General features: G+C 43.4%; 1 protein-coding gene across 1 annotated transcript in view; it reads left to right on the plus strand.

Annotated features, from left to right (window-relative positions):
- The window catches only part of LOC104500344 (mitogen-activated protein kinase-binding protein 1-like), a gene marked incomplete at both ends in the record, with an annotated part of 45,375 nt that extends 21,307 nt beyond the window's left edge, over positions 1-24,068 (plus strand). Inside the window, 13 exons of the mRNA XM_010143975.1 lie at positions 384-459; positions 3,760-3,871; positions 4,437-4,500; positions 7,458-7,583; positions 13,961-14,109; positions 14,830-14,879; positions 15,401-15,637; positions 16,766-16,935; positions 18,547-18,692; positions 19,170-19,340; positions 20,244-20,322; positions 21,899-22,209; positions 23,007-24,068. Of these exons, the coding sequence (XP_010142277.1) occupies positions 384-459; positions 3,760-3,871; positions 4,437-4,500; positions 7,458-7,583; positions 13,961-14,109; positions 14,830-14,879; positions 15,401-15,637; positions 16,766-16,935; positions 18,547-18,692; positions 19,170-19,340; positions 20,244-20,322; positions 21,899-22,209; positions 23,007-24,068 (2,753 nt within the window). The remainder of the gene's footprint in view (positions 1-383; positions 460-3,759; positions 3,872-4,436; positions 4,501-7,457; positions 7,584-13,960; positions 14,110-14,829; positions 14,880-15,400; positions 15,638-16,765; positions 16,936-18,546; positions 18,693-19,169; positions 19,341-20,243; positions 20,323-21,898; positions 22,210-23,006) is intronic.
- Positions 24,069-26,238: the final 2,170 nt, after the last annotated feature.

The raw sequence follows: 26,238 nt of genomic DNA on the forward strand, positions 1-26,238 counted from the left end.
GCTACATAACCACTAGCTATTAAAAGGCACAGTAAGGTTTCTCCCTCCCATTTGATCTCTCCTTCAGAGCCACGATGCTATACTTGTTTTTGAATATTGGCTTGAGAGTCAAGCATCAATTTTAGTTCAAATAATCTGCTTGATATCATATCATATCATCCAGTCTTGGGCCTCCACATTACTTTCAAGGTTGTTTCTTGAACCGTTTAGATGATTGGCGGTTATAGTTCATAGAGATAATTTCTCCACTTCCTGTGGCTTGGCCGTGTTCCCTGGATCTCATGTGGAATGAGGAACAGGAAGAGAAAAGGGTTTTGGTGACGAAAGCCACAGAGCAGGACCTGGGCAAAATGAGTGATGTTATCTTACGTTGTCCCCCTCAGGGTTTTCAACATAAGCAGTGGGAAGCAGAAGAAGCTTTACAAGGGATCCCAAGGTGAAGATGGCACCCTCATCAAAGTAAGCTGCTTGCTTTCTTTCTTCCATTTTCCTTGTTTCCAGCAATTCTGAAATCAGCTCAGAGCTAAGAAAATGGAATACAAATCTGAACATGGTAACTTTTTTTTCTTGCTCCATACTTTATCCTGCTGCAGCTTCCTCCTACCTCCGTTGTTAAGGGCTGATAATGTATTTGGTTTCCATCAGGCTAAACCAGGAAAAGAGTCAATGAATGCTGAAGGCGATGTATAACTTTTCTCTCTGTTCCATTTCTGAAGTGAGACACAGGCCCATGCTGTAAAAGCAAGTAGAACTGCACCAATATCTGTCAGGAGACGATTTAGTCCATTTACTTTAAATCTTTGCTTTCTGCTTCAGAGAGCTCATTCTGGCTTTCCTGACTGTTTTTGTTAGGCTTTTTTAAGGTGGAGCTGCCTTTTGATCAGTGTTTGAGATATTTGTGGTTTCCAGAGGACGAATACAAGTCAAACTCTTTATGAACTGATGAAATTAATTACCGTCTGGCCTGAAAAGCTCATATTCTTTGGGTCTTGGAGTGCTGGACAAGCCCAGTACTGCTTAGAGAGATCTGTTTGTGTTTCCCACCTGCTGAGTGCATCCAGGCCTTGGGATAGGGTAGCACACCTGCTTCTGCCACTGCCCTGGGCTTCCCAGGCACTGGTAAACCAGGTGCATTCAAGATTCAGCATTAAGAGTAATGCCAGCACGTTGTGATGGGAAAGAATTGCATTCTTGTCTTTAAAGACGGAAGGCCAGTTGACATAACTGAAATATCTCAAGTTAAGTTGTCAAACAAGTTTCTTCATTGTATGAGTTTTTACTCATAATTTTTCTACTTCGTAAACCAAGTATTTCTGTTGAGCTGCATTGGCCAGCATCATTATTATTAAGGGCTGGAAAGCATGTCCTATGAAGACCAGCTAAGAACTTACGGATTGGAAAAGAAAACTAAAACTGTTTTGATGATGATAATAATAATAATAATAAAAATAAAATGAAATATATATACATGGAACCCAACCCTCCCGATGGCAACCATATCATCACCACTGATCCTACAGTGGGAAAGGCCCAGACTAGACTCAGTGGCAAATTGGATCCAATTGCAGGAGCTGGATTCCGGAACTGGATTCAGGAATGCATGGGTTGGGATCGAAGGCAGAACAGGCAGAGCCCTCCCTGGATGGACTCTGACCATTGCAGAAGAGCCTGACCCTTGTCATCCCTCAGCTTTATACAGAATATGACATCGATGGGATGGAACACCTTGCTGGCCAGTTCAGGGTCACCTGTCCTGTCCGCTCCTCCCCGCAGGTGCAGCCTCTCACTTGCTGCACCCCCACCGTGGCACACAGGATTGAGCAGTGACCTGGGTCTGCACAGGAGCAAGAATAAGCCAGAGCCTTTCTGCAGCCCAGTCCCTGGCGGTAACTGGAAACACCAAGCGTTGTCACTGCTAGAGGCAGACACTGTCTGCAAAAACACGATGTTGACTTCAGGAAGTGCAGTTAGTAAGAAGAGACTGAGCTGAAAAGTAAAATCACTGAACAGAATGAACAGTTCTGTTCCAACTCCAACTGGGACACCAGTGACAGGACATTTGGAAATGGATCAAAGCTCTGTCAGGGTAGGCTTAGACTGGACAGTAGGAAGCATTTTTTCACTGAAATGGTGGTCAAAACCACGATGTTGACTTCAGGAAGTGCAGTTAGTAAGAAGAGACTGAGCTGAAAAGTAAAATCACTGAACAGAATGAACAGTTCTGTTCCAACTCCAACTGGGACACCAGTGACAGGACATTTGGAAATGGATCAAAGCTCTGTCAGGGTAGGCTTAGACTGGACAGTAGGAAGCATTTTTTCACTGAAATGGTGGTCAAAACACTGGAACAACCTTCCTAGAGAGGTGGTCGATGTGCCAAGCCTGTCAGCATTTAAAAGGCATTTAAACAACGCTGTTAATAACATACTTTAACTTGGTCAGCCCTGAACTGGTCAGGCAGCTGGACTAGATGATCATTGTAGGTCCCTTCTAGTCTAGTCTATTATCAATGGGTGTAAATAACTGAGTAACAAGGGAGAGGAAAGCAAACAGCATTGTTCCGTGTCACCTCTTCTCTTTTACAGAGAAAGATAAGTTCTTTTTCCTTTCCCAATTATAATTCCTACGAAGTTTTTTATAAGCCAGAGTAATGAAAATGAAAAATGGGTGCTACACTTTATCGTTGATAAGTTCAGGCGCTTGATTGTATCTTTCTCAGACCACAAACCATGGAATGTTGCTGGGAACTAGATTTTTTTGGTTTTATATCCTTTATGTTTTTTGTTTTTTAATCTGTAGCTCAAGTGGGGAATCTCAATTCTTTTTAATGTTGCTTTGTTCATTTTTAGGATAATTATGTAACCAAGGGATTGTGGTTGGTTGTCTCTGGAATTTAAAATTTCCTGGCATGTTGTTCTGAGATCATAATATATATTGCAGTTTAACAGCAGAACCCAAACAACAACATTGGAAGCAAAAGATACAGCAACAAAATAAACATAATCCTCCAAAGTTATCATTATTTAAATACCATGTCCCCTTCAAAATCCAGACATTTTCACTCTCAGTTTCTTAGAGATCTGTAAAGGACAAAGCAGGACATGTGATGAAAGCAACTCTATGTAGTGCTTCTTTAGACCTAGTGAGGCATTTGGAGTGGGTTTTATATTTGATCCAGGATAAAGCAACAAATGGGTGTATATAAAAATATCCACCAAACCAACCCAAAAATGGGAGTTACAAATGCTGGAGATTTTGCAGCATCATCATCAAAGACAATTTCTTGGCAGTGGAGAGTTCTTTTTTGATTTCTCTCCTCAAGATTGGAGTCTCTCAGTATTTCACTAAGCTCTTGTCAGCTCTGATTATTTTTGTTGGGGATGTGTGTTTTGGTGTGTGGGGACTTTTTTTTGGTTTTGTTTTACTTGTTAGAAGAAACTATGGTCCCAGTGGTCAAAAGGAGGTAGAAGAGAGAGGTATAAGTCTGTCCATTGGTAGTGATGCCTTCACAGTCATGAAGGCATTGAATGTAAGTGCCTTTAGACTCTGATTAGGTTGGAGGTGGTCTTAACAGTTCAGTCAGGTCGGGGATTTGTCCTGGGGTGCTGGACAGCCTGATACTTAGTGCATTCCTGTGGGAGCTACTTGCATTTTATTCTGGTAACCAGTATGACTGTCTTGGGTATTCTGGACCATTTTCACGCTATTTGAAGGCACTTGCCCAGCAGATCTTTGCCCTTCTCTTGTCTCCCAAACCAGGTACAAACGGATCCCTCTGGTCTTTATATTGCAACCAGTTGTTCTGACAAGAACCTCTCCATCTTCGATTTTTATTCTGGGGAGTGTGTTGCAACTATGTATGGACATTCAGGTAAGGCATGTAAACTTCTGGAAATGCATTTTTTCTGCTGATGACCTGCTGATAGTAGTGTCTGATACTAGTCAAAGCTTCCTGAAGGTTCCTCCCCACCGAAGTTTACCCAGTGGATATTTTGGAATAGTTATAGCTCGGTGAATTTGTAATAGCTTATTTCATTGCGATTTCAACTTTGTTCAGGCTGCATCTTGTATAGCAAAACACCAGCACGCACACAACTGTCAGGCCGTGTATTTGTTTACACAGTTTTTAAATAGCCCATAAGGTAGTTGGTGTTTTTTCTGTGTATATTCAGCTCCTATCATGCAGGGGCTATTCTATCTAGACAAAAAGAGACTTCAGATTTTGTGCTTATTTTGATGTGGGTTACCCTTTCTATGTCAAGCCTAGATTCTTTGGTGAATGGATATAGTAGCTGGGGCATATTGATCTGTGAAGTGTGTTGGCTTTAATCAGGATTTGAGTTACTGAGCACGGATAGCCTATTTGGCTAATGATCTCGCCCGTCCATTGGAATAATTCAGGGAAGTTCTTTTTTCTTGTGCTTTATTTTACACAGAGATCGTAACCGGCATGAAATTCAGTAATGACTGCAAACATCTGATCTCTGTTTCTGGTGACAGGTAAGAGGGGTTAGTTTGTTTGTGTTATCAGCTCCTGTCATCTCGAACTGGATTTAATGTGTGTCCTGAAGGAAAGTAGAATTTTTTTTTTTAAATGAGAGATGTTGTATGAATTCCAAATAAAGTTCAGAGCTTTCTGAATCCTGAATGTGTGCTGTTGGCAAAGACGACAGAGCTTATATTATCCTTCCATGGAATGAAACACCCATGCGAAGAGCTTCCCTTGTGGTTTTCTGAATGCAGTACTGTTCCCTGCTGGAAAGGAGACAGGAATGTGGCCTGTTTTCCTTACCAGCCTTCAGGTATGTAATGTAAGGCAGCTTGTCGTATTCTGACCACTGGTGCCAAAACTTTATCTTACAGTACTGCTGTGGTGCAGTTTCACCAGGTGGACTAGCCTGTCTATCAGCGAAAGGGACAGGCCTGTCCCCACTCGTTGCTCCTGTCCATGGTCCTCTTCCCCACTTCCTTAAATCCGTTGTGCTGAAGCTGACCCCTCATTAAGCTGATTCAGGTCACTACGTCAGCACCCCCTCCCAGCTGAGTTTTCTGCTGATTTAGTGAGCTAAATCAGCACACGGAAAGCTTAAGTAATCACCAGATAAAATCCAAGAGGAAAAGGAGAATATATGCCTAGTATGGTGATTTTAGAGGTGAGTGGACCAATTACTACTGGAATCAGTGAATGCATCAATCAGCTGAACCAAATAAAACTTTTCCTTTGAGAAAGATGGTTCCTGGAATGCTATTTCAAGGCTGCAGCAACCTAGATTCTCTCTCTTTCTTTCTCTTTTCTAATAATAAAACACAATTGAACTGGAAATAGAGTTTTAGAGGGTGAGTTGTTAACAGAACGTACAATATATCACCTTACATTGCATCAGTTGGTTATTTCTGTCTTGCAGCAGAAAGTGTTTAGTTTTCCTCTTTCTTTACCTTTCTTAGTAAATAGATTAGGGGAAAAGCTGCAGAACAGAGAGTCCTTTTGTTGTGAATTTTTGATAAATTCCAGAAACACAGAAGGTTTGAGGTCCCCAGTGATCCTTGTGATTTAGTGCAACGTTCCCTTGTTGATCATGCCCGTGAGTGAAATGGTCATTTTCTCCACTAAGGTGGATGAGAAATCAGGTGTGGAGGAGGTGGATGAGAAATGAGGAAAGAATTAATGAAGAACTTTGCAGTAAGGAGATGAGAAAGCATGTATTTCAAAGGAGAACAGGGAAAATAGTCTGTTCACACACAGCAGTATGTGCAAAGAATAAAACAGAATAGAAAGAAAAGTGAAGATGAGGAGGGGTGTAAGGACTGGGAGACCAATGTGAGAAAAGTACAGCCAGGGAAAAAGAAAAAAAAATCAAAAGGAGTAGGTGGGAGCAGGCTTCTGTAGAGCTCTGTGTTGAATGCTAATGTATTTACAAGTTCATATTGTTTGCTGCTTATCTCTAACTTTGGTAGCTGTGTGGGTGGGATGAATGAGCAAGCCAGATTTGCTTTCTGAATTTTGTTTCCTGCTTTCCAGTATTTTCTCAGCAGCAGATAATGGTTGCTGTTATGTTCAAGAGAGCTGCTGCTTGAGGGGAAGCAGCAGGTTGCCTCGGATTGCCAGATGCAGTTCCTCACCTCTTCCTCCTGGCTGAAAAGTTGGGGTGGGAGGATGACAGCATGTTCACTGTTGATGGGAAGCATCCACATGTAACTTCAGGAGCTGGAAGTGATGCTCCTGAGCTTTATCGCAAAGGGAGTGGCACTAGGGGCAAGAAGGATATTTTTAGTTTTCCATTAAAAGCTTTTACAGACTGACTGCAAAGTGGGGTTTCTGGTTTTTTTGTGGGGTATGGAAATAAAAACCTTTTAAAACGTCTTCTCGTGAGAGGAAAAAAATGTGGAGAGTGCAGGCATTCAGGGTCCTAGAGCTTTTGGCATTTGCCTCAGGTCAGGGAGACCAAAGTTCATGGTCATTTTTCAAAATGGCAGAGCAAATGAATTTTTACAGAGTATCAAGAAAGAGGGGAAAGCTCCTCATTGAAGTCTCCTTTGTGATTTGGAGTACTCATGCATATGGTGGCACCGATGAGTCTTGAAGAACTGGATTAAATCCTGTTTGGATTCTAAAGTAGGGTGCAGGATTTTATAAGTGATAGCAAAAGCACCACCTCTGTTTCTGTATCGGTGTTAAGTATACCTAGCTAGGCAGGAAAGATGGGTGAGATGAAAAGAATAAGGTAGCACTGAGGTTAAATTTCAAAGAAAATGCTGGTGATTTTACTTTCTAATAGTTGAAGATGAGATACAGTATTCTCTGATGTGATGAGGGATTTTTTTTATATATATTATTTTTTAGCCAGATTTCTGAAGAAAATGAGACCAATGATATCACACTGCTTGTTTCCCTCTCTCAAACACTTTTGAATCCATTGACCAAATTCAATGAAATTCCTCTGAGGTTTCCTGGAGGGAGTTCCAATAAAATATTAGGAGCACTCTGACTGCAAAAATACTGCAACGTAAGTCGTTATTGCACCACACAGAGTCTGTGGGGTGGCAGACATTAGGCAGGCCTTTCCTGGGGGGGTAGTTGCAGTCAGAGGCTGCAGCTTAGACTCTGTTAGAGGATGCAGAGGACTTCTGTAGGCTCCACTTACTCTGCTGACCATGGAGGGACTTGTTATGGCATTTCCTTCAGCAGCTGGTCAGATAGCCAAATAAAGGTACAAAATCAGAGATGACTCTGTGCCAGTGTCTCTGCAGTGGCTCTCGCCCACAAGGAGTCTTTGCCAGGCAGGTTACACCCTTTTGTCATGAGGCTTGTGATGGGATTGAGTTTCTGTGAAGCTGTTTCTGTGTGTGTCTCTCCCTGCCACAGACAGAAGGGCTCTTGTTTGCCTCTGCAGTGAGAATTGATAATATCAATATGCTGAACTGGGACTTGACCTTAGTCTCATCTTTCTCTCTTTCAGCTGTATCTTCATCTGGCGTCTGAGTTCAGAGATGACCATCAACATGCGGCAGAGACTATCTGACATGAAACAGAGAGGGAAGCAGGCAGAAAAGTCTCCTTCGCACAAGACAGCTGGACTCATAAGGTGAGCAGAGTAGACTGAGAAGAGGTGGCTGGCTTTGTGGGGTGTAATGGGAGAGTGTGGCACTGGGTTTCAACTGTAAGATTTCTGCTGCCTTCACTGACAATGTCTTCCAAAAGTTCTCTTATTCTTCTGAGGGATTTGCCATGGTTTTTGTGCCCCCCTTCTTTGGATATATAAGCCTGACTGTGATCTTCCAGACAGAATTGCTTTGTGTTGCTTCACTGATTGCAATGTTTATGCAATGCCCCTTGCGTCTTAATGTAGTTTAATGATGTGGTCAGAACCTTTAATAAGCAGTTTGCCTAGCAATACTGAGGCTGATGTGCAGCATCCCATCAGGGAAGCCTTGCTCCATCATGAATAAAGTTCTCTGGATCTAGGCTGAATGCAAATTAATGGCTGTTTTCTGCCGTGTCAGTACTGAAGTATACCTGTGAGCTTTATGAGTTTGCCATGTTGATCATAATTCTGAAAGAGTCCTCAAGTTGTTTCTTTGTTAACTATTTTACAGAGGCTTTGAGAAAGGTCACCTAAAAATAATTATAATATAAATAATTGTCATGGGAAAAGTTCTTGGCAGCTAAATCATATTATTATTTTTTGCTCAGTAAACAACGTATCTAAAAACAGACTACCACAGCCTACAAACTGAATAGACCTAAATTTATCTGGTGACCTTTCTTTAAAAAGTGGTGCTTAAACACAGACCCTATTTTTAAACAGAACAAGAGAGGCAGGGGATTATGGATTATTAGTGTAATGTGTTTGGTTTCTCTGTAGTTACTAAGTAGCTCAGACTAATTTGACTGGTAGCAATGCAGGAGAGAGTCCTGATGAGCTAGAATGGGATCAAAGTGCAGGGGAAAAAAAGCATCAAAAAATCTGTGTTTGTCCATGACCCATAATTTTACTCCTCCAAATGACTACAAATTGAGTTCTGAATGTAAAAGTGCCCGGGCATTGGAGGCTTTACCACACTGGTTGTTGTGTTGAGTATCGCAAGGACCTTCCCACTCCCTTTGGGAGCAAGTACTGTTGAAACAAGTCTGTCTGCATAGTTTCATTTGGGAGAGTCTTAATCTGCTCATTCTTGAAATGAGTCTTGTCTAGTAAGTGCTTTTAGTAAGGATGCTGGGAGGACTCAGGAAGCCTTTTTTCTAGTCAAAATTCTGGAGCTGTCAAGCAATGTGCTTTTTATAGCAGACTCTCCATTATTCCAGCAGCTGCAGCCTTCCCCTCCTGAGGCTCCGTCTGTGACAGATAATCCCAGTCCTCTTCCACATTACATGATACTTGTTTCCGTCACAGACACTTGCTGAAGGGGCGGTGTTAGTGCCACGCCAAGCCCAGAACTTTATTAAACTTGTTTGGTAACCTCTTTGCAAGCCTGGAATCTACTTGTTTGGTCAGCTTTGAGAGGTTGTTTTCAGTTTTGATCAACTGCTGTGTCACTGGATATCAGCAAAGACATAACTCCAGAGCGTTTTGGATTGGGACCGAATATGGAGGAGGAGCCTATTGGACCGGCACTACTGAGGTGGGAGAAGGAAAATTAATGAACTTGAGTAAGACTGATTTTCTAGATGCCCTGTACCTGTTGTGGTTGTGTTTCCAAAGTCTGTCTGTGTAGGCTGCAGTGGAGAGCTGGGTTGCACCTTGTGGTGTAAAACTGTTGTTTCTAAAGGACTCACAGTAGTATAAGAAAGTTCCTGCCTGGTGATGTGTCATTTGTTCTACTAGATTTTCTCTGGAATGGTATTGCTAGAGTTTTGTGGGGGAAGCAATGCATTCTTCTAGTCCCATGGTATGAGTGTGTGACAGGGTGAATAATCAAACTAATGCTGGGAAAACAAAACTGAGCTGAGGAGGCAGGGGGGAACTGAAGATTTCTAATGTGCTGTCTCTATCCAGCTCTGACTAGCAGGGCAGAGATTAGCCCAGGTGAATAACAGCTGGAGAGTAAACACACAAAAGATGGCTTTCTGGGTCAAACCGGTGCTCCATGAAGCCCAGTATTCTGCTTGTCTAGTGGCAATGGAAGATGCTATTTAGTAAGTCACTGTGTGAATCTTTGAGTATGAGGCAAATGGTCCACAATTGTTATATCAGGGATATTAGGAGGTATATCCCTATCCGTTCCCTTTGGTATTTGGTCATAGACCCATTGTCCACTGAATTGGTATAAATGCTTTTTGAATTTTGTAATACTGCCTGCCTCTGCAAGCTCCTTTGGTTACAATTTCCCAGAGTTCACTGCTCTTTGTGGAAGGGATTTTTCTTTTTTTTTGTCTCTGTTAAACCACACTCCTGCTAGTGTCATTGAAAGCTCCCTGCTTCTAAATACTGTGAGCTTTGGTGAACTATAGTTCTGCATCCAGCTATCTGTAGTCCCCATGGTTTTGTAATCCTTTATCATAATCTGTCTCCATCCAACCCTCTCTCCAAATGGAAGAATCCCACCTTTTCAATCTATCCAAAAACTTCTAGAGAGACTAAGGTTTCTCCTCTGAAGGATTTCTCTGACTTGTCTTGTCCTGGTTGGAGTTAGAACAGAACTCATTGTGTTCAGTGATTTCATTTTTCAGCTCAGTCTCTTCTAAGCGATGGCATTTTCTGAAATTAACGGCGTATTTCTGCAGACAGTGTCTGCCTCTAGCAGTGACAACGCTTGGTGTTTCCAGTTACTGCCAGGGACTGGGCTGCAGAAAGGCTCTGGCTTATGCTTGCTCCTGTGAAGGTCACTGCTAGATCCTGTGTGCCACGGTGGGGGTGCAGTAAGTGAGAGGCTGCACCTGCGGGGAGGAGCGGACAGGACAGGTGACCCTGAACTGACCAACAAGGTGTCCCATCCCATTGACATCGCAGTCCGTATGAAGCTGAGGGATGACAAGGGTCAGGCTCTTCTGCAATGATCAGAGTCCAAGGAGGGCTCTGTCCTCCTTTGACACCAAGCCGTGCATTCCTGAACCCAGTTCCAGAATCCAGCTCCTGAATCTGGTTCCCGTCTGCCCCTGAGTCCAGCCTGGGACTTCCCCAGCACCTGCCCACAGTATCGGTGGTGACAATGATGTGATTGCCATCAGGGGGATTGGGTTTGGTGTTGGTTTTGTATATATTTGTATGTATTTCCTTTTATTGTTATTATTTTGCTTAAAGCAGTTTTAGTTTTATTTGCTATGTTTCAGCTGATTTTTTTTTTAATTATTTAAAAAGTCACTTTTTCTGTGACTTTGAAGTTTTAGTATAAGTATTAGGAGATAGATATTTTATCCAAATTCAATCATCTAAAACTTACATATGTTTGCTGAGGAAGCGCTGTGTGCTGTCAGATATACGATGTGTCTCAGTGAGGCTTTGGTCCAGTCCAGGGAAGCTATGTGGTTTCCAGGGCTCAAAATGGGGCAGGCTTTTTGGTGCCAGATCAGAAGTGATGCCTGAGTCTGTGCTGAACTGCTGCAATTTCAATACCAGGAAAACTGAAGTCAGCAGCACTGCAATCTTTCTGTGGGGAAGAGCAGGGCAGCTTTCATTTTAGGAACCTTAGGCATTTGAGTGGGGTGGGAGAGGGGACAATCTGCTAGTGGTAGAGTGTTACAGTTTCGTAAATGTGCCCCTAAAGCTGAAGGTTTAAATGGCACAGGGTGAGGATGGGAATGCTGACAACATACCTCCTTAAATGGATAGTTGCCATTCTTGTTTTGTTTTGCTTTAAGAAAAGAAAGAAGGGTTGAATTCAGGACATGCAAAAGAATACAGAGTACTAATACCAAATGTCGTAATACTAGAACTCCATGAAGACACGTGGCACTTTTAAGTCTATATATGTGTCCTGAAGACTTTCTAACTGTAGGTCCTTCCCTGCCATTGACCCGTACTGGCAGACCTTCAGAAATTTGGAGCTGAAGTGCAACTGACTCTGCCCATCGGCAGAGAGCAAGATCCAGACATGGTAATAGAATGAGATAGTTCCTCAGCAAAGGAAGACAACAAGAGCAAGGACAATTAAAATTCTTGCTTGAATAAAATGAGTCACACGTATCATGAGAATGGGAGGTGTCTGTACGTGCTGTTCTGGAAGAGCTACTCTGAAATGTTCATTCTGGTATAATGATGCTTTGTTGGGGTTTGGCTGAACCTGCTCTCACCAGGAGTTCAGCAAAACCCAGAAGTCTTAATCCTTCGCTTTCAAAATGCTTTCATGTTGTGCTTATTTGGAAGCATCTCTTCTGCTTGAAACCTCACCCTATATTGCTCTGACATCCATCTAAGCATGAACAAGAACTGAGGGAGAGTGGTGAGGGAAAAAGGAGAAAGTAGTGAGGTCTGAATTGAGGGACTGACTTAGGCAACCACAGCAGTTAAAACACTCAAGACCTTGTGAACCTAGGTTTCATTTTTCAGGAGCATCTCGGTTTCAAATCAGTGGGCATAAGATCCTTTGGAAAACTCCATTCAGTTATCTCCCTGAAAGTCACAGGAGTGAGTTTGAAAAACGTATTTGAGTTGTAAAAAGGAGGATGTGAAAGGGGGCATGAATTTTTGCTGAGATAACGCAAAAACCTTACATTTGTATCATCAAACACATGAGACTTCATAATTTGTACGCCACTTCCTGTGATGTATGAAAAAACATCCACCTGACTTCCAAAATTTGAGTTTTCTTACTCAGTTCCTTTGAGGATTTTGGAAGATACTTCTATTCCCTTTACTAGTTTTGTCAGTCACCTTGTGATGGACAGAGGCCGTTTTACTATTAGCAACATAAGGCACATTGATAACAATCCTCCCTTCTCCATTTACACCAAAGACAGTACATGTGGGAGTTCAGCAAACATACAGTCTTGCCTTGCCATATTAGCTCATCACAGTGAGGTGTTCAACCAGTTAGATGTTATTATAATGTCTAATAATCCAACCCTTCTTCCTCAAACTCCTCAACCAACCATGATGAGTACAAGCAGAAGGATGCTGTCAAAGTAACTTACACCAAGTTAATATTGCCTAGCATATATAAATATAATATACCTCATAGGATGAAAATTCGTGTAACTTCAAATGTACTGTGGTGCTTGAACTTTGTTGGGATTCCCCTGCTTAGACACAAGGAGAGTGACAAGCTGGGCACACAAAGAGACAGTAGAAAAGATGAAGAGACTGACAAACTCACTTGTCAAAATTAAATGAGGGCAGTCAACATGAAACTGATTTCACTGGACTGCAGACTACAGTTCAGTTTCACTCTTCTTTTTGCCAGAACATCTCAAAGCTCATATGAAAGGGGTGGGTAGTTATTGCTCACCTACTCCTAATAAAATGGAAATTAATATTTGCCATTATATGGGAAGGAAAAAAGATTAAAATACCTTAACTACTACTTACCGTGTTTCAATACTGCCTGCTATCTGTCAGCTGTAGGAGAAGTTGGTCCCTCACCAGGCTGCTCTGTATTTGGTAGGTGAGCTATTTTTATTTAATGAATAGTGCTTGGCACTCAACACCACCAGCGATATCCTATAAATGTCACTAATGATGAGTTTGTTACTCAAGCTCAAGGTCATGGAGTGAAAGCCACTCAGACTTATTTGTTAGGGATTCTTCATTTGTTCAATTATTGTCCAAAGTGGGTTAGTTCCTTTGGTTCTGTTGACCGAAGGGGTGAGGGGAGGGAGGGGAAGAGGAGTAGAAAGAGGGGAAATAGGGTTTGGTGTTGGCAAGTGTCCTTGATTGGTATTGGGGAATTCTGTGCTGGAAGTACCTCTGAGGTCTGTATGGGAACGCTTGTCTGATCTACTTTGATTAAAGATCTGCCCAAAATACATTTTGCGTTATTCCTTTGCCTGAAGGCTAAGAAGGGCAGCACGGTGCTGTTAGGGTGTGTGGGCTGTGCCTTCAGGTTCAGTGTGGTGCAATCCTTGATGTGAACTTGTCTCTCAGGTGATAATTTGACATATACGCAAGTGCTGTCAAACAGGGAATATCTCTGGTGACGTTTTTGATGTGTAAAACAGTTCCAGGGATGAAATGCTTAAGGGTGGGGAAAAATATTTGCCTTTCAAATATGCTCTACTATCTTAACCTTATGAATTGGCAGGGTCTGAAATGGAAGGCCAAGTTTCATTCCACTTGACTTTCTCAGACTCATTTACTTCTGATTTCTGTTATCCTTCCACACATGAGACTGGCAGGCTCTACACACCTTTGTGCAGGGTTGAACTTGCCCTGTTTCTCAGAGGTGGATTTTGCTAGAGCGAGGCTGTTTGAGAGAGTTGAGACATCCTGCTGATGGAGATAAGGTGGAGAACTGCTGGTGTAAGAACTGAAATGGTAGGCAATTCTTGAGATCGACCATAATATTCCTTCTAATTCCTGCCTCCCAGACACGAGTCCATCTCTGCCCTGTCCTCCGTGCCTGCACTCTCATCAGACAGCGACAAGGATGGTGAAGATGAAGGGAATGATGATGATGAGTTACGTGGACTGCAGTCTTTCCATATTCAGTCCAACTGCAACGCTGAGAGAGACTCAGGTATGAATGGGAGAGGGACTCGGGCAGAGGTGGAGAAAAATGGCATGAATGTGAAGTGGGGAGAATATGAGACACAGTGGCTTAGGGATAACAATGTATGGGCAGAAGGACAAAGTCCACAACACAAACAGGTGGATTGACACCAGTGGGTAATGCGGAGTTGCCCGTTCCTGCATCTGGAGAGGGGTGCATTTCAGAGTTCTCTGAGTAGAAATTTGGTTGTTAAATTGCCAGGTTTCTTGCTAGTTCCAACTGGCCAAATAAATTTGGAATTCGTGTCCTGGGCTCGGGTCTGCAAGCCATTACAAGTCCACAGAAGTAACAAGAGATCTCACGGAGGATCCCAGAGATGTCTGATAAAACTTACAGCAGACTGTAACGTTACTCATTTGAGGTATTTTTACCACAGATGCTACAGTGTATTGGAGCAGGGTTTTTTCCGAAGCCTTTGGCAGGTCACTGCACTGTGGCGAGTGTTCTGCAATGGGCTCTCAGTGAAAATCTCGTATGAAGCAGTATGTCTCCATTAAAATTTTGGTACAATGATTTGGTAGTCTATGGGAAAGCATGTGTTGGCGGTGATCTGTTGGTTTGAAAGATGTAGGAATGCTGCCTTTGAGGAAAGATGAGGTAAGAGGACTTTGATAGCGTCTCTTGAGTCCAAGAGCTGGAATGCTGGCTAAGGATGTCAACTAGGTACATATCTTTTTCCATTTCCAGATCCAGACCTTACCCTCTCAAGAAGCCTTTCCCATTGGGAAATGAGGAGGGTAAGTGGCTTAACCTTCAGATTGTATTTCTGGTCGTAGGGAAACTGGAAAAGAAATTCCCATGGAGATTAAAAACTTAATTCATGATTTTGGGGAAGGTAGAGCTGTGGTGGGAAACCATTGAGAATCCTCTCTGTGAAGAATGATTTGAGGATGGCAAAATAGAGCCTAGCTTAAGAGACAGTTGCGCTTGGGATTTTTACATCACTATCTTTCCATCAGATGTTATGCTATTGCCCCTTCATTTCTGGCCTGATTCTCGTGTGGGGCTGAAGCTGATCATATCCTTAGATCTGAGTGAGGCATTTAAATGTTCAGTGTGCAAGAAGCAACCACAAAAGTATCGCTTTACTCGATGCTATACGATTAAGAGAGGAATTTTGATTTGACTCACAGACAGCTTTGGAGCTTTTATGGAGATGGACGTAATCGTGTTTTTCTCTGGGTCTTGTCTTTTCTCTCCTGTTTTTCCATCAGCAGAATTTAGTCCCTAAGGATGTTTGTCTTTCAATTTCCTTCAGGCCAAAGAGATAGCAGCAATCCAGCGCTCAGAGGCACCAATGAGCAAGATGCCCCGGCAACGCGGGCGCTGGTCCCAGCCAACCAGCAACATAGAGATGACTGTGAAATCCATGCTTGACTTGCGTCAGTTGGAGTCGTTCTCTGTTTCCCGTTCTCCAAGTCGAGACTCTCTGTCTCAGAACAGCAATGGAGATGACAGAGAAGAGCAGACAGATCTCCCTGTGGACGTCCACAAAGTAAGGGCAGTACTACACTGAGGAGGTCAATCTACTCGGAGTGCATCTGTCCTGCCTCTGTTTATTATTACCTACATTTATTATTACCTGATGCTATTCTTTATATCTTTAGAGGTGGCTCTAAATGCCTTTTGAGAAACTTCTGTAGTTAGTACTCCTGCAACGTGTGACTGCTATCTTACAGCAGAGCCCATACGGGATCAAGGTTTCTTTCCAAGGACAGGGAAGATCTCATGTTTTCTTTTAGCTCTTTGATTATTTATGGCATAAATAAGCTGAGAAACAGCTCAGAATTACAGATGTGTGCCAGATTACCTGTTACCTCACGCTTCTGGGGTGCAGTTTCTTTACTCCAGTAGCCACTGAAATGTGGCTCATAATGATGCCCTTAGTTATGGCTGTGCTAGATGGATCGCAGCAAGTAATGCATCATCATACCTCAGAAAACTGGTACCCCTTTTCCTGCAGCAGCCTGTCCTGGTGCCTAACTTCGAGTTTTTCCTTCCTTTATAACTGTGTGCGGTAAAGCGGTGTTTTTCAGCTGTGTCCCACAGACTGCGCTGAACTGTGTTTGGGCAGTCTGTAAATTTTTTTTACTCCAGTAGCCACTGAAATGTGGCTCATAATGATGCCCTTAGTTATGGCTGTGCTAGATGGATCGCAGCAAGTAATGCATCATCATACCTCAGAAAACTGGTACCCCTTTTCCTGCAGCAGCCTGTCCTGGTGCCTAACTTCGAGTTTTTCCTTCCTTTATAACTGTGTGCGGTAAAGCGGTGTTTTTCAGCTGTGTCCCACAGACTGCGCTGAACTGTGTTTGGGCAGTCTGTAAACGGTAATGGAAGAACCTGCTTGCCACATGGCTTATGTTCCCGATATGTGGTCAAAGAGGGATAGGGAGTCCAGTACTTAACCAGAGAATTTTAGGAGATTGCAAGCAGGAAACAAAATACAATACTACAGCAGTAGCCTGGCAAGTTGAGTAAACAAGGAACAGGAAAGACATAGGAGACCTGTGTTTTCTGATCTCAGATTTCTGATCATATTCCGTGCTGTAATGCATGCTTTCTAGCTATGCTGACTTAGGGAAAAACACTGGCAATACCTAGTTTTCTCTTTTTAAACCAGGTTGGCAGTTCAGTACCTCCACAAGATAACCAGTCTCGTGTGCGACCCCAAATGATTCAGCTTGTGTCTTGTGAAGAGGGCATTTTCTCTCAGGAACTGGAGCCTTCTGAGAATGAGGAGTGTGTAATCTACCCTGAACAAGATGTAATCCATCCCACAGACCCTAGCAGGTTAAAAATAAGCTCTCTGCTGTGCATGATGTAGATGTTTCTGTTTTAGTTTGCTTGCAGCTTTTGTGGTAACTTGGATGAGTTTGACTTCACATGCCTGTACTAATCAGGCGGTTAGTTGAGAGTTTTATGCCAGCCTGATGCTAAAGGCATCTGAGACTATGAAGGCACCATTAAAATAATCTTTCCTCTCAGGAAACTACACATTAGCAGCCTCCTTCAAGTTTTTTTTGTGGAATAAACAACTTAGGAGCAACATTTTTGCTTTCTTCCTTATCTGGGTTGAAATAAGCCAAGGAAAACTTCGAAGCTGGAAAACCACCCAACAGTGACGTATATGTAGTAGTGAAGTGTCTGCCCAGGAGAAATGATGGCACACTATTATTTATGACAATTTCAAACCTAATTGGGCTAGAATTTAACAAATGCAGTGTGCGATGACCCTTTTGTGGGAAATAGCATGGCTCATGTGAGACAGATGAAATTGAAAAGGACACTGGAAACAATGGAGACCTTTCTTCTTCCTTTGCTGTTTGGTCTGTTTCAGTTTTACCTCACTTAATTTTCTGTTTCATTCTGTGCTCCAATTTTTTCCCTTCCCTGAATTTTATTCTTCCCTTCCCCTATTAACCTGGTGCAAATAGCTGTTTAAGTTCCTCTCTCATCTCCTGCTCTGTTACAAAGAGTGGGCTGACAGATTTAGACAGGCTTTTATGCAAGAGCGCATGCCAAGGTTTTGCAGTTGAAGCTGCTAGGTTTCTCCCAATTTCTCTTTCTTTACATTTTTAATTTTATTATGATGACATTTGGACAGAGCAGACCCATGTGTTGCTTCATGTAAGAAAGGGAGGGCCTCTGGTGATGTTGGATACAGACTGGACACATCTCAAAGTATACAGAATTTGCAAGCTGCCTGGGGTAATTGCCATTCAGTTCCATTCAGTGATTTCTGCATTCTGGCTTGCATTGGAGTACATCTGAAACAAAAGTATTTCAGAAAGTGGAAAGCTGAAGTCTTCAGGCATGAAGTGAAAGAACATTGCTGATCTCATTTGACAAAATAAGACTCTTGAAATCACCACAGAAATCAGGAATCCTGTCCTGCAATACCGTATTTTTGTTACAACATTCTTCAGTAAATTAGTCTTGCTCAAACCCAGAATCTTCTCTATTATGTGACTCAGAAGTTACCCAAAGAAGCAGGTCATAAACATGCAAAAAAATAGGATATTAGGGCTCAAGCCTATGGCAAACTGGAGTTTCTATCATGCAGGTATAGGCCTGGCTTTAGTTCCTGTTTCATTATGTAGACCTCTGCGTGTGTTCGTCCCCTGCCAGGGCAGTGCTGTGCTGGTGCCTGGTAATCATGGGAAACTGGCAACTCCCAGAAAGTCAAATGGTCCCTTTGAGACTTCACTGTCCAAGCTTAATGAAATGCAAAAAATCCTGTGTAATGATGAGACATCAATTTCCTTTTCTCTTTAAAGCCTTACTTTTGTAATCAAAGGTGTTTACTAACACAGGTAAGGTCTCATTAAAGTTAGAATGTGCTTCTTTATATGTAAAACACGTATCGCTTCCAGTGCTGTATCTTTCCTGTCTCTCTTGTAGTGAGTTCCAGGTAAAAGCATTGCCCCACGGGAAGCTAAGTAGAGGTTTTCACAGTAATGGATGCCCAGACAAACACAGTCCTGACAGTGCCTGCTCTGTAGATTACAGCAGCAGTCGTCTGTCCAGCCCGGACCATCCAAATGAAGGTAAGATGCAAAGGCATTATATCTGTATTTATCTGTGATCTGGGACGCTGCAGAAACTTGCTGAGTGGTTGTGTGCCCTGTTTGTCAGTTGCTATCCTGATCTCTAATGCTTGATCCTCCTCTTGAGCTGCACTGAGGTACACTCCTATGTCTTGCTAGTATTGCTGTAGATTCTGGTGCATTTGAACAGGCACTTCAGCGAAGCTACTGCAAAAGCAGGGGTTGGTTGAAGTGCACTTCCCTTGCGTGCTTTTGACTTTTTTTTGCCTTGCTAGGTAAGAAGCCAGGTTTAGTATTGATTATCCCATAGGCTATGCCGTTTGTGGGATACGGTAGGTTAGAGAATTACAGTTAATGCTGGCTGACTTTTGCTTTAACATTCTAGATTCAATTTAGCATATTTGGATTTTTTTTAACCTGTCTAATGTTACTGTGATTATGCTATTACAGCACTGGGATTTTTCTTCCTTTTCCCAGATTCTGAAAGCACTGAGCCCCTAAGTGTGGATGGCATTTCAGACCTGGAAGGAGAGGAAGGAGAGGAGGACGTAGGTACTAGCATGCCAGAGGGAGAAATCCCCCAAACACCCGATCAGGAGAAGTTCCTCAAGCAGCATTTTGGCACCCTGGGCAGCACTGATGGAAAAGGTACAGCTCTCTCCTCGGTTAAGGGACTTTGTGAGGTTTCTCTTAATTTATGCCTGGTGTGAATCAAACCAGGCTACAAGTTCTGCGAGTCTTCCATGGGTCCATGTGTATGAAGGAGTGAAAATGGGGAAGCAATGTAGATGGGGCTAAAGAGGAGAAACATCTGTTAACTGTGTTGGTCTGTGTGTAAGTTCGTGTGGATGAGATTGGGGTCTGTGTCCGTTTGGGTTAAGTATTGTCCCTGGAATCCCGGAGAGCCGTTCTCTTGTTTTCGGAACAGTTTTCCCTGTTGTATGTGAAGGTGTCTACAGTGTGTTCACACACCGCCCCCCACCCCCGCCATAGGTGACATGTAGTGGCCTCTAGTGGTACATCAAGACATAACAAATGCCACAAAAGAAAAGGCTTAAATGCTGGGTGGAGGGAGAGGATAGGAGGAGGCATCTGAGTGGCAAAGGAACTGGTTAGTCTTTATCGACCAACTCCAGAAAAAAGCATATCTCTTTACATATTACTGCCTGCAACCGTTATCAATTCTATGCGAGCTATCTGGGTTTGTTTTGGTTTGGTTTTTTTTCCTTGTTTTTCTCCTTTGATTGGTTTGTTTTCTTCTTGATGCCAGTGTCTCACAGTCCTACAAGCATGACAGGACACAAAGGGAAGCAAAAAAGGAGGCGGCGTACTCTTAGGGAGAGTAGCAGATTAAGGCAGAATAATCTAAGTAGAACAGAAAAGGCAAAGGGAATGAAATTATTTCATTCTCTGTGATTTTATCTGCAAAAATTCCCTTAGATATACGGGAACATTTGATAGTCTCCATGATAAGAAAAATGCATGTGTCAGAATGTTTGTTCTGTAACTAAACTGCTCCCTTTTTCTCTCCCCTTTAAACAAAATTTTTAGGTGGCTCATGTAGGAATCTGGAAAGAACTGAAAACCTCAGCATTTCCTCTCGCTTTCTGTCCCAGTCCCCGGCTCTCAGGTATGGCTCTGCTTGTTTTGAATGTTTCTGTCTGACTGTTTTGATTATAGTGTGAGTAGGTCTCATTCTAGACTCTGGGTCAAATTAGTGGAGTCTTCTGGCCTTGGTGTGCCTAGGCACAGCAAAGTGTTAGCATAGCTCCTGGCAGGCTGCTTGCAGATCCTTGTGATTTGTGACATCCTGTCGCTGGCCATCCTGTGCCACTTTAGCTGTTCTCTTTCTTCCTAGAGCAATGCCATTGTTTTGTTCTTTTTCTTCTTTCAACAACATGCTTAATTGTTTCGTGATTAATGCCTTGATTGATAAAGTTGGGGGAATTGCTAATTATCTAATTTACTCTTCACTGTTTATGCTCTGTTTATTCTTTTGCATTTCATTCAGCTTGGACAATGAAAGTAGGCTTGTCAACTTTTCCTTTGTTTTACAGTCCTTTCTCACTCAGCTTTGTTTCTCAAGTCCCATGCTTTCACAGGGTGCTCTGGTGTCTCATACAAAGTCCCATGGGGATATTATTCTTCCAAAAGAACCTCAACCCTAAATCACTCCAAAAGGCTGTTTCCCTTGTTTAAAAAAAATCCCAACAAAACAAACAAAGAAACAAACAAACAAAAAATCTGTCTAAAAGTGGAGTAAATACTTCTGTTGATTTGGGTTAATAAATCTTTAAAACAATCAAGTACTCCTGTATTCCTCTAAAAAGAGAACCTGAAATCTCAGCTCAAATTAATTTCATTGTAGAGGACTGAGCGGATTTGGATACATCTTTTGTGGTTCACCAGCCATTCACCATTCATGCTAGGGAATCTTTTTTGTCATTGCTGCAGCTGGCAGTTTTGTCAGCTGCTGTGGCCTGCTGTCAGGAGTGCCTTAGTCTGTCTCGCATTGCGATGGTATGCTTGGGAAGAAAGCCAGTGGTTAGCTATCGTGTAAGCTTCCGGAGAGCTGCAGTAGCGAGTGAAGGAAGTCACTGGTGCTCTAGAGATATAACAAGAGAGGTAGTTTTAGATTATGAAAGCCTCTGGGCTTTTAATCTGTTCAGCGATTCAGACACACCAGATTGAAACTCGCCTTCTTTCTGAAGTAAGCCACTGTGCTGTCTGAAGTGGAGAGGAAGTTAAGCTTTTCTCTTGAAGATACTGACCAGCTTTCCTAGTAATTACACTTTTATGTTAAGAAAGTATAATTACTCTTTCACAGGGTATCTTGGAACTGAAAAGATTTCATTGTCAGTAAGGTATGCTGGGAGAAAAGACCCGATCTAACTTTGACCAGTCTTCCCTCTGCCTGGAATTTTTCCTTCTCTTTTGCCTCCACCTTTTGCAGTGTCCTCCCTGGTAACAATGACCCCATGCTGTTTGTGATCACACAGCCTGATCACACAGTCAAATGCATGAAGACCACCGCTTCCAGGGATGAGTAAAATGAAGTGGCAACAACTTAGGGCATTTTTGACTTTAAAAAATCCAGACAGAGAAGAGCTTTTTACCCTAGAGAAGCAGGCTTAGTGTGTGTGTCTGTCTGTTCAGGGCAACATATTTACTTGTTTTAACTGGGATTTCTTTACTGTGTTCTCTAGACGATTGTCACTCTCGTCATCAAATCTGATACTGGATTCAAAGCCCATTGAGCTGCCAACTCAGACCAATTGGTTTACACCAGGCGTGTTGAAAAATGGCAGCAGCCATCCTCGTGATGCACTGGAGAACAGCCAGCTCCTGGAGACTGTAAATTCAAATCCGGCTATTTATGTCCAGAAAAAACGCAGATCAGCTCTGGAGGCCAGCAGAGTTGGTGTGGCTACTGGACGGGTTATTGCATCCTTTCCAGAAGGCCCTGTAAATGCAGTGATGAGAAAGGCACAATCAGTTCATGACCTCATTCATGAGGGTAAGGACACAGGTAGGAATGATGTTACAAACCCAAGAATGAAATGGGGAGATTTGAGCTTGAGTAGAGACTTAAATTAAGCTTATGTCTTTCTGTGTTCTGAGCTACAGGCTTTGCATGTCTTCTAACTCTAAGCCTGTCAAGGGAAAATAATTTTTATTTTATTTGTAATGCATATGCTGATCTCCTAATTATCAGTCTCTGGTATTTGTCTGGCAGCTGTGGGAGGAGCAATGCCAAGGCTGAAATGAACTATTTGCAAAGAAATTCTCACTCGCTATTGGTCGTTGCTCCAGGCCAAGACTGAAACTCCCCAGGGTGGGGAAGAAAAACAAGGAAGGAGGAGACAATAACAGGGAGCTTACTGTATCCATGCCCTCTGTGTGAAAGAACTCCATTTCTGAAGCAATCAACCCATGAACCATCAATAAGCACTCAGTTCATTTTAAATAATATAAAACTTATCACCCGCAACATCATAATAAGTTCTTGCCTGCTTCCTCTGGCCTCTCAGTTAATGGTCACAGTGGTCTGAGGTGTTCTGGCCATAGGTTGTAAGAACAAGTGCCTCTCATCGGATAGGCAACGGTGAGTGAGCAGGATGAGAGATGCAAAAGAGAGGGCAAAAAAAGAAAGCTGTTGAGGCTTGGTGCTATTAACCTGAAGTGGTTCTGTACACCTCTCTCAGGGGCTGAGCCGAGGCACATAGGCTGGAGCAGTTATGTTGCTTTCCAATTTTGGAATTCACTGCAGGCTCTTGTCTATTTTTAGTGTGTTTGTCTGTTTAATTTTCACAGATAAGGGTCCTGGAGTGATATCCTCTGCCAAGCAGCGTCCCCAGACTCTTTTGGTGGTTGAGAAGGATCCCAGACCTAACAATTGCAGGGTGTTATCAGCCAGTATGTTGAAGATGGATGGTTCTGGTGCTCTGCTGGTCAAAGATGTCAGGGCTGCAAAACCAAAGTCCTACATGAACCCCACAACCAGCTTCCGGGCTAAGATGTCAAGGAGCATATCTGTAGGAGAAAATCTGTACCTTGGCTACTCCACTGAAATGTTGACTGATGGGAGGACTAGCCCTCCGGTGGCAGAGAAGACACAGTTTAGTTCCACAGCAGATGCGGAGAAGATTAAACTACCAGTGAAAGAAAATGTTCCAGTGAAGCCAGCACTTCAGCCAGTTGTAAACTGCTCATCTCCCAAGTCCTTCCACAGCAAGTTGGCATCATCAAACCGAGCACATCTGATTCTTGACATTCCCAAGCCATTGCCTGATAGACCCACGCTGGCCTCCTTCTCACCCACTAGCAAAACAAAAACCCTGCTTGAGCCACAGTCTCCGCAGTCACCTGCTGGAGCCTGTAAAAAGAAACCCTCTTTTCCTGAGGTCCGTGCCCCCAAGAGGGAGAATCAAACTGCTGGGTCTCTGGTTCCTGGTAGAGAGATCCCAACAGGACTTGCTAAGGAGAGCCCATTGGAGAGTCCAGTCTCAAGGACAGGTTGCCAGGATGAGCCAGGGGTCACTAATCCAAAACCAAGAGAGTTGTCAGAGGGCCGGCACCTAAGGTCTCCTGAGGGCACACTGCCCGGGTGCAGGGAGAGGATCACCGGCATCGCCTGTGTGCTAGACAACGAGCCTGGACTTTGCCCACTAGACCCCATCAGGCCGAGGTCTCCTACATCTCTAACTGCCTCGGCACAGGTCTCAGGTGTGCATGGATACCCATCTCTTATCTTCCCCCTTCTGTCTCCTGTCTTTGTGAACCGCCTCACGATCCCATCACATTTCTTTACGTCCAGCTTCTGGCCTGTCTCGTCCTGTCTGCACCTGTCTCGTTCCATAAGCCATCCCCTCAATGGTGAGAGACTTCTTCAACCTGACATCTTTTTCTTAGTCTTTAATTTCCATTTCCTCTGGATCTTATGTCTGAAGGTCCTTTTTATAGCTGAATGTTTTGTAGACCTCAGCACTCTTATGTTTTCAGTAGTACAATTACCTGTACAGGCTCAAACCTTTTTCTGGTCAATGCTAAAATGTTACATGCTGGGAATCCTTCTGAGTGTGTAGGTTACACCCCCTGTGCCCCTCTCAGAGCACGTCTGACTAGCAGATGGAGGTGCAGGCCAACACGTGCTAGCTGAACCTAGCAAGCACAGGCTTTACTTTGTTCACGTGCAAGTGTGCAGGATCCAGAAGAGTTTGCATACAGTTTTCTTGCATGAGATAATGCTTGACCAAGGTGAGTTCCTTGCTGTAGTCACCTGGGAGAGCGAGAAAGTCTCTGTGCTGTTATCACTCTGCTTTGAGGACATCTGCAAACTGGGTATGCAATGCACGTGCAGGCCTAGCCGTTGTGTTTGAGCATAAAGAATGTGCATTAATTATTGAATTACCTCTAGTTTGGAGAAAAAGGTACAAGGTGGGAAACTGTTTTACCTGCTGAAAACAGCTCTTCGATCTGTTACAGGCCCTGTTTTAAGGTACTTCGGTCAAACGAAATCTAGCAGGTAACTTCAAACTGAAGCAAAAATCCTGCTCTCCAAGGCAGGAAAACCTCCAGTGGCAGAGGAGACACAGTTTAGTCCCACAGCATCCGCTGTGGCACTAAAACCTCCAGAGGTTCTTCTTTTGTGTCACATGAAAGAACATATGTTTTCCTGAAACACCCAGCTGAGCCGTGCAGTGAGCATGGATGCAGTAAGCTGGATGTTAACCACCGCACTGATACCTTGTACCTTTAGGGGCTATACGGGGCACAGGTTTTTTATCCCTTTTGCTGCTGTCCTCACTCACAGCTGAGGAGGGACAGCTCTGTAACCCTCTGATCAATTACCTTCTTTGGTGCCAGGCTGCTGCACCATTCATCGCAGTGATTAAGCACAATATTTTCTGCACATTTCTGCATTGCAAAGGGATAATCTAGTTTTGAAGTTACTTTTCTTTTTGCGTTTTGAGATGGATCAAGTGCCCTAAGATTGAAGCACTCATGTAAAACAGCAAACATGGTATTTTGTCTGAGGGACCTGCTGTTCTTATTCTATAGGGTAGCTACTCTGTAGAACAGCAAGTGTGTCTGAAACTTTCAGCCTCTGCCCCCACAGGGGCGAGGTTTCCTCCAACAGCAGATGCAGCCTGGAGCTGTGGAATCACATTCTACAGAAGAGAAGTGACAGCCCAGTTGGCTACTTTTTAGGCTGCGTTTCTCTTCTAATCTTAGGAATCAAGCTACATATCACATAGGAAGCCCCCATAATCCAAGAGGAAATGATCAGTGACCTGTTGCACCGCTTAGATGTGCACAAGTCTATGGGGCTGGATGGGATCCACCTGTCTGGGTACTGAGGGAGCTGGCAGAAGTGCTCACCAAACCACTTTCCATCATTTATCAGCAGTCCTGGCGAACCTGGCAGGTCTCAGTCAACTGGAGCGAATGTGATGCCCATCTAGAATAAGGTCCGGAAGGAGGATCCAGGGAACTACAGGGCTGTCAGTCAGACCTTGGTTCTGGGGAAAGTTATGGAGCAGATCATCTTGAGTGCCATCACATGGCACATACAGGACAACCAGGCCCAGTCAGCATGGGTTTATGAAAGGCAGGTCCTGCTTGACTAACCTGATCTCCTTCTGTGACAAGGTGACACACTTAGTGGATGAAGGAAGGGCTGTGGACATTGTCTACCTAGACTATAGCAAAGTGTTTGACACTGTTTCCCACAGCATTCCCCTGGAGAAACTGGCTGCTCATGGCTTGGATGAGTGTCCGCTCTGCTGGGTGTAAAACTGGCTGGATGGCCGGGCCCAGAGAGTGCTGGTGAATGGAGTTAAATGCAGTTGGTGGCCGGTCACCAGTGGTGTTCCCCAGGGCTCAGTGTTGGGGCCTGTTCTCTTGAACATCTTTATCAATGATCTGGATGAGGAGAACGAGTGCATCCTCAGCAAGTTTGAGGATGGCACCAAGTTAGGCAGGAGAGTTGCTTGAAGGTTGGGAGGCTCTACGGAGGGATCTGGTCAGGCTGGATCAATGGGCC

Source organism: Buceros rhinoceros, unplaced genomic scaffold (genome assembly GCF_000710305.1).
Source record: "Buceros rhinoceros silvestris isolate BGI_N320 unplaced genomic scaffold, ASM71030v1 scaffold2429, whole genome shotgun sequence".
NCBI classification, from domain to species: Eukaryota; Metazoa; Chordata; class Aves; order Bucerotiformes; family Bucerotidae; genus Buceros; species Buceros rhinoceros.